Genomic DNA, 8,425 nt, shown 5'->3' on the forward strand with positions numbered 1-8,425 from the left:
TTTGGTCAAGACAGAGTAAGGCTGTGAGGCCAGAACTGCTGGCTGCTATGATTATAGCAGAAGAGGGTGAGGTGACTTGAAAAGGCACCAGAGGTGAGAGACAAGAATAAGGGGGAGAATCCAGAAGCCCCTGGCTCTAGTCACCCGCAGCTGCCATGTTCCAGGATACATTCTATAACAAAATATGCTCTCTCTTGCTTCCCTTGCGTGTATGACTAGCTATGCTCATATTGGGTTTCTGTCCTTATAAAAAGAGGCCTGACTCATATAATAATGTAAACTATAAGGTATCCCTTACATTAGAAGTATGGGAGGGAAGACCACGGGTTCCCTGTCATTGAGATTATGGCAAGCACAGGTCAATGTTCAAAATTGTAAATCAAAGTATGTCACTCTCTCTCTCACAGGACAGGGACCGTCATAACTCTTTATTAGACTCTGACTGAGATCTCAAAGGGATAACCTACAAGGGGATCATGAGGCCTCTGAAAACATATACTAACATCCCCAAATGGAAAGGGTATATTTAAGATTGTTTGTTTACCTTGAGCTGCCCAAGAAACTCACAGCAATACCACAGAATATCCTTGATCTGTTTAATCCACAAGAGGGTGAGGTCCTTGGAAAGAGCCAGGGACACATACCACACCTACAAGCAGGAGAAAGAGACAGAATGGATAGTTACGGGGATCTAGTTACATGTGTTCCGGCTATTGGAACGGGGCCAGTGAGTTAAGCCCAGTGCCAGGTAAGGCAGTGAGGACGACAAGACGAACAAGCAGCCAGCAGGACTTGTTTTAACACCAAACCCAAAAATAAGACAGCCTAGGAAGGAAATTTACCACCCTGAGTAACAGGCAAGAGCAGAACATAGCTTCTTGGGTAATGAAGAGACTAAGGAATCAGTTGTATTTGTTCGTGTTTTCGATCTATTACTAATTTGCATGTGTGTGTGAATTAACGAAGTCGTGGCATTCAACAGGAACTTTCAGAGCCAAATAGGTGGGCTTGGAGCACGCGGGAGACTTGCCAGCTCCCATCTCACTTACCTTGGGCTCATTCTCAGCATCCATGCTGCTCAGGATACACCGACACAACTTCTCAAATCTCTGCAAAGAAGCAGAATGGGGGCTTATAAATTCCCACTACACAGAAACGGGAAAGAAGCAAATGTTTGGTGGGCACCTGGCATGTGTATAGACATTATGCCAGAAGACATTTTAAATTCCTCTTACAGATGTGAAAACCGAGGACCAGAAAAATTAAAGAAAGGCTCTCAAACTAGTGGCCCACAGGCTAGAGGAGCCCTACTGATGTTTTAGAAACTGGTGTATTTCATGTAAAAATCTAGATCGGGGCTCCTTTTGAAAGACAAAATCGATCTGGCAAACTGGACTTAGATTCTTGGGGACTAGCAGCTGTCTCCTAAATCATGCTCTCCTGTTTGCCATTTTGGAAGCATCGACTTTTGCCTCACAGGCTGTTGAATCATCACCTTTATCTTGAAATGCAAAAGGAAGAAAAGTGGAAGCTGGAAACCAGGTTACACTCTGGCAATATTAACCCTGGGTCCACCCTTCAAAGTGGTGTGGCCCTGGGTGCCTGTCCCACTAGTCTGAGCTGTAAATGAGGTGACCGCACCAAGCCTACCTGTCGTCATCTGTGACCGTGTGTTCGCTGCCAGTGTACTCATCCCCCTCCTGCTAGGCTCCGAGCTTTCCTGGGCGGAGACCTTGGCCATCTTCTTTCCTCCTGGGGCCTCAGTGCCCTGTAGAGGGTCTGGCCCAGGTAAAGCTTGGCAGTAACAAACACTTCACCCCGATCACCCAGCAGTCCTCAGTGGTACTGTTAGTACTATTACAGATAACGAGCTGCTTCCTGGAATTGTTTTTTTTTTTTGGAAATTGCTTCTTTTTTTTTTTAATTGGGAAATTGGGGGAAGGAGAACAGACAAGTTGCTGTCCTTTTGTTCTTCAGTCTAGTTGTGGAGGACGTTGCTTCACTGGCCCAAGTTGGCACCATCATTGCGCTCTTCCCGGGCGAGGCAGATCAGTCGCTGGCTTCTGGATGGCCGCTCATGCTGGCTTCTGGCCGCTCACGCTGGCTGTTGGCTAACACGGTAGCCCATGGCAACCCACTGCAGCAGGGGCTGCAGCCTACGCCATCGCTGGGGACACACGGCAGCCCAGCTCCAGGTTGAGCTGTTGTTCAGCATCTTAGCTGTGGAGGGCAGTGTCACTGGGCCTCATATGTGGGATCCGAACCAGGGCCCTCTGGCGTCCCAAGCCAGTTCTTAACCAACGCACCACTCAGCCGGCCTTGTGGAATTGTATTTTCTGGGATAGTCAGATTCTAACCCCAAAGGTACAACCAGCATGTTTTGTCTGGTTTGCAGGATTTAAAAGAAATTTCAAATTAGCTACCAATGTTTACAAATTAGAAAACTGAGCACAGAGATCTCTAGCATCTCTTTAAAAAATCCACCCCTGGCCGAAGATAAGTGGACAGCACTGGCTTTGGATGGGCCCGCCACAGACCCCATCACTCCCTGATGTCCTCACCACGGCTGTCAGTTATGACTTGTATTATGTTTCGTCTCATAAATGGCTTCTTTCACTCATTTACCTAAACTGCCTGGCTCCCGTATACATCTGAGTTCAATATCGTAGTTGACGTGCAAAGAATTGTGAGGACGCCCAGAAGCACCGGGCATAATTCCTACAAAACAGGTCCCAAGAAGACAGAAGGGCAGGATGTGGGAGTGACAGCCTATCTCTGAGTTGCTATAAGGACTAAATGACTTAATATTCATAAAATACTTATAAAGAGCCCTGGCAGACAGTAAGTACGATGTATGTTTGTTATTGTTATTTTACCTCATTATCCTCCTTAATTCTGAACAAGAACAGCAGTTTCCTGGCAATCTTAAAAATACAAAGTGCGCTTCTTTTACTGGAGCCAGAGTCGTCTGCTTTAAAAAACTCATCGATCTCTCTCCTGGGGGGAGAAGGGTAAAAAAAGGCATTTTTAATTAGGAGCTCACAGCAGCCGACGGCTTTTGAAAAACTGTAAGAAAAAAACGCTATCTTTTCTTGCTATTAATTGGCAGCACAAGAAAATGTGCTGAGGAGTTCCTTGCACCCACCTGATGTCTCTCTGCAGTCGACTCCGACAGAGAAAACTCCGGACATGGGCCTGAATCCCGATGGCTGCCCGCTCCCGCTCCTTCTGCACCAGCCTTTCCTCTCGAGCCTGACGGGCTCTGTCGATGAACCATGCTCTCGAGGTCTGAGAGACGGTGAACATGTTTGCAAACTTGCACAAACCCTGCAAGCAAAATGGCGGGTAGGCGGTGTAGATCATCATATGAAAAACATGCACACAAAGGGGCTTGAGCGCCCAGGCAGGGACGTGGGCGGCAGCAGAGAGCTCCTCGGGGCTCTCCAGCACCTTCCAAAGTGCTAATAGCTCTCCTGGCACAAGTCCCAACTTCCTATCAGCTCTTTCCATGCAACTCACCAAGGCCACTGATGCTTTTTCCTGTATTAAATAATTACATTTTCTTAAGAGAAAGAGCACAGCGCCTGGAATAGGGGACGGGTTCTGTAATTGTTTAATGAATGAACAAAGCATGACTCGACGCCATCCATAAAGCTCTAATGCAAACCAGGCACCCTCAAGGTCAAAGGTTTCTAGATATTTGAATTTTCTGGAGCAGTCCACAGTATCGAGGAAGCCGGCACCAAGCAGGCCACTTTTATTTTGCCAACTAAAGACTTCAGGGAAAAACCAAACATGAGTATTTACTGTCACTGTTATTTTATTCATCCATTCACTGAACAAATATTTACTAGCACCCACCTTTGCCAGCACAAAAAAAGACTTTCATTTTTTAAAGGGTCATTTTAATGCTAAAAATGCCAAAGGCACATGATTCCAGAATGCAAGATAATCCATTAAATTGAACATGTTTGGTTTTATGTGTAACTTATTCCGTTGTCCTTGCTGTTTCCATCCTGCCAAGGACTGATGAAGACTTTAGAGCAGAGCTGCTCCCATCCATTGCCTGGCACTTTTTGGACAGAGGTTCTAAATTATCCATTACATTTTTATCTCAATCACCAGTACGTGACTTTTCCCAAAGGGATGGCTTTGGCTAGCAGCCTAGAGCACACAGTGCTGGTCCATGGAACCTTCCATTCTGAGATGATTTCTTTAGATGCTTGATAGCTTTGTCACTCTAGCCAAAATATATAAATAGCCTAGCTGACAAAAAGCACTGAAATGAATTATTCACCGATCCAGACTTCTGGAAAACAATCTCTTCACTAGGTTACTTCACTCAAAGCAGTACCCATATGAAAACATCAAAAAGAATAAAGGGCTCATGCGAAGCTCTTCCTACTCTGACATATTGAAGGATCTCCCTTTTCAACACTGCTTCACATCTGTTAAACACAAGGCTTTTTCCATCGAGTGGGTCTCTCGTCAGTAATTCTTGAAACAAATGAACAAAGCCCGCCTGACACTAGGAGGACAAGTATGACGACTGGAGGGAAAAAGGTAGCAGTCTTTGGAATCATTCACTCTTTCTGCCCCAGCAGAAGTCCAGAGAGCTCACCTGAGAACCTGCCTATGTCACAGAAATGCCAGGTAATCATTAGTGATCTTGCAGAGGACTCATGGCCGAGGGCAGCTTCTCTCTTCAGAGGAGCTTGTCTTTTCTGGCAGAAGCAGAGGGGGAAAAAAATCCAGATTTAGCGTTAAGTTTTATAGGTAGGACATCATATATCTTCCTCACTGAGTAAAAGTAATAAATACAGTGCCTCTGGCTTTAAAAAAAAACTGTGTTCTCTTTAGTTACTGTCTCATCTAAATGTTAGACTTTATCTCCCCAGTCCAAGCGGTGTAAAGGGAATAGGTTGAAAATACAACTGACCCTTGAACAACATGGGTTTGAACTGTGTGGGTCCACCTACACACAGATTTTTTTCAATAAATACTACAAGTGTATTTTCTCTTCTTTATGATTTTCTTCAGATTTCCTTTTCTCTAGCTTACTTTATTGTAAGAATACAGTATATAATAAATGTAATATACAAAATGTGTTAATCAATTGTTTACGTTATCAGTAAAGCTTCCAATCAACCGTATGCTATTAACAGTTCAGTTTTTGGGGCATCAAAAGTTATACAAGGAGTTTCAACTGCGCAATGGGGTCGGTGTCCCTAACCCCCGCACTGTTCAAGGGTCAACTGTAATCCCAAAGAAATTATTGAATTAAAGCTTCACATGCTTTGTGATGGTAAGCAAGAATAACAGACAAGGTGGAATGTTAAAAAGCCATTGAAAATAATGTTTGACATTTTGAACAATGTGGAAGACTGTTTATGCCTAACAAATGAAAAAAAGGGCTGACTGTGAACCAATGTGATTGATTCCAATTACATAATGAAAATGAAAAATGCACACGCACACGTAGATACAAAATGGCGAAAAAATACACCAACATGTTAACTAAAAGTAGTTGTTTTGAGAGAATGGGATTGTGGGAAAGTTTGCTTCTTTAACTGGTGGTCTCTGTCTTCTAAGTTTTCCCCAGAAAACACAAGGAGAGGCAACATGGTACTTAGAGGCACTTGTGCTTTAGAGCCAGTCCCTAGCTCCGCCATGTACTGTAGGGTCTCAGAGCCTTTCTGTCTTCTTGTTAATTGGCTCAGAGGACGATTATAAGGACTAAATGAGATAATACACATTAAATACCTACTGAGGTGGCTGACAGAGCACACAGTCAATAAGTCTGATGTGTTATTTTTATAGGCACAAGGATTTTCTTTTTTTAAAGTCTTTGGCAGAGGCTCCTACCCATACAGTCACTAAGGTTCTTTGGGTAGAAAAAAATGCTGAGATGCTTACATTTCTCACCCATTCGTTTTTTGTTTTCCCTATCCCTGGATACACTAAGGTTCACCAGTCCTGTTACCTGGGCTAGGAACCCCTGGCCCTGTTTAGATTGGGTAACAGCTTCAAGCTCCTGAGAGTTGCAAAAGAGCTGGGCCCAAGCCATGAGCACAATGGCATGCTCTTTCCTTAACATGTAGACAGTCCCTCATGTATGGGCATGGAGAAGAGGGAGCCTATTCTCAGTGGAAAAATAGGAGGCTGCATGCAAACTGTGACTAAGTACCTGCAAGACTATAGTGAGCCCTCAGTTAACACAGTCTATAGGTTCTTGGAAAAGGGGCAAAACGACATATAAGGAAACCAGTTTTACCATAGGCTAATTGAGTTCCTATGGCATCTCATCAATGTTATAATGAAATGATGTTGAACGAAACGTTATTCAAGAACCTGCTGTATCTCAAAACTTTCACTTCTCCCAGGTTGCCTCTCAGGATAAGATCCTTCCTTGAGATTACCATCCCCTCGGTGATGCTATACATTGGCTTCTGTTTACACGATATGATAGTCTATACTTTGCAGTTTTTCGAATTCTTTCTTATTCACCTCCTCTACCTATATTGTGTTGACTACAATTCATCAATAAAACAAAACACATCATGAGGTATTTACTAAGTGCTTGCTCTGCTAAATGCCATGGAGAATCAAAGGAAAGGCTGTAACAGACAAGAGTAGTCCTTGGTTCTTTTTAGTGATGATTCTACCTCATTTGGCCAAGTTACTTATCTTCTCTAGACCTCAGTTTCCTTATCTGTAAATTAAGGATAGTAATAGTAATGTACCTACCTCCTAGGGCTGATAAAAGGATTAAATGAAACATTTGCTCTTTTTATACCTCAATTTAGTCCTCATGGCACTGGAATTTGCATTAAATGGGAAAATACTAATAAGGAGGATCTGAAAGCAAATAGCATATAAGTGAGTTTTACTGTACTGTCCTTAAGAAGCTTACAATCATTAGGGGAACAGTAATACAGATGGGAAGATTAGGAAACAAGAAGTTGGTGAGAACCAAGATCATATGAAAAGCAAAAGGAAAACACGTTGCTTGAGTACCCATTATGGGACCAGTCCTTTCTAAGTGATCTCTCATAAGAACAGCAACCCCGTGAGATCGATCATTTAGTGTCTCTGATGGGCCATGAGCAAGCATCAGAGGCAAAGATTTAATACAAAGAGACAAGACTCAGACTCTTCTCTATTTCCATATTCACATGAGACCTGCTCAAGATCAGTCTTTTCTAGATAAGGCAAACTTCATGGAGAGCTATGAGAGAGCAAGGGAATCTAAAAAGTATTGTTTGAAGGTGACGCACCATTAAGTATCAACTGAGCCCCAAAGGATTCTCCCTACCTGGTGGGAACAGCTGGGCTTAATGACCACCACCATCTAGAAGCCTGATTCAGAGGGAGAAAATGAGATGCAGAGAGAGGACATGACTTGTCAGAGGTAGCTAGGCTCCTTAATTTGAACTCAGTTCTAATTCCAAAGCAATTATTTGTAAGTGAAACACACAAGACCTAGAGACTCCCTCACTCACAAAACAGCAAAGAAAAGCTGAGAATGCAAGGCTCCGGTGGGGCTAAATTAGAGTCCAATTACGAACAAGATTTTCTTTATTGATATGAGTAACACCAGAAGCCTTAATTGAGTTGAGTGTCAGGCACGGTGCTAAAACTTACATTATACAACACCCTCTGTGAAACGATGTAGTTAATTCACTTTACAGAGGAGGAAACTGAGGCTCAGAGAGGTGAGGGAGCTTGCACAAGGTCACACAGCCAGAAAATGGGATTCGAACTCCAATTTCGGTGATTCCTAAGACCCGGCCTCTTTTTTCGGCATCAACAACAACATCATCAATAACAACAACAACAAATCTCTTCCACCCAGCGTTAGTCTGTTTATAAAAGCACCAGAGATGAAGAGATGGAAAAGGCTACGGAGAGACCGCCCCCTGAAACGCGAAAGCCAGACGCTAGTACCTGCCCCCTCTGACCAGGTGAAGCAGAGACCCAGCCCCTAGGCCACCTCCCTTAAAGTCCCCGGCCCCACCACTCGGTGAACCCATGACCCTGTTCCCACTCGCTACCCGCAGGCCGTAGACCTTTATCCGCTCGAGGCCCCCGCGCTCGGGGTCGGAGCCGCAGCTATTGTCGTCTCAGCCCAATACCTCTGAGCTCTGCCAGACCCGGGGCAACGATAGAGACTCGACCGCCATCTTGCCCCGGGGTGTTCGTTCTCAGAGCTCCGCCAGGAAGCAACTATCCAGTTCCGGGCTCCGACAGTTCCTCAAAGCTTCTCCACCCGGGAACGACAATATCCCTGTATCTCATCGTCCTCTCTGGAAGCTGAAAAAGCGAAGCATTCAGGAGCTGGATAAATGCCTGCCCCAGAAGAGAAGAGATGCAACCCATTCCAGCCAGATAGGTTGGAAGGAACACGGCCGACGTCTGGAAGCAC

General features: G+C 44.4%; 1 protein-coding gene across 4 annotated transcripts in view; it reads right to left on the bottom strand.

Moving 5' to 3' along the window:
• Positions 1-8,399, bottom strand: part of UBE3B (ubiquitin protein ligase E3B) — a 55,015-nt gene extending 46,616 nt beyond the window's left edge. The window contains exons 1-6 of one of the 4 annotated variants that reach the window (XM_019649111.1): positions 8,136-8,398; positions 4,622-4,724; positions 3,146-3,327; positions 2,877-2,997; positions 1,050-1,109; positions 545-649 (exon numbers count right to left, since the gene is read on the bottom strand). In XM_019649111.1, coding sequence (XP_019504656.1) covers positions 545-649; positions 1,050-1,109; positions 2,877-2,997; positions 3,146-3,306 — 447 coding nt within the window. In that variant the 5' untranslated portion in view covers positions 3,307-3,327; positions 4,622-4,724; positions 8,136-8,398. Of the gene's footprint in view, positions 1-544; positions 650-1,049; positions 1,110-2,876; positions 2,998-3,145; positions 3,328-4,621; positions 4,725-8,054 lie in introns of all 4 variants that reach the window. The other 3 variants (XM_019649110.1, XM_019649109.1, XM_019649112.1) reach the window with 3 other exon arrangements.
• Between the last annotated feature and the right edge of the window lie 26 nt (positions 8,400-8,425).

Source organism: Hipposideros armiger, unplaced genomic scaffold (genome assembly GCF_001890085.2).
Source record: "Hipposideros armiger isolate ML-2016 unplaced genomic scaffold, ASM189008v1 scaffold_129, whole genome shotgun sequence".
Classification (NCBI taxonomy): domain Eukaryota; kingdom Metazoa; phylum Chordata; class Mammalia; order Chiroptera; family Hipposideridae; genus Hipposideros; species Hipposideros armiger.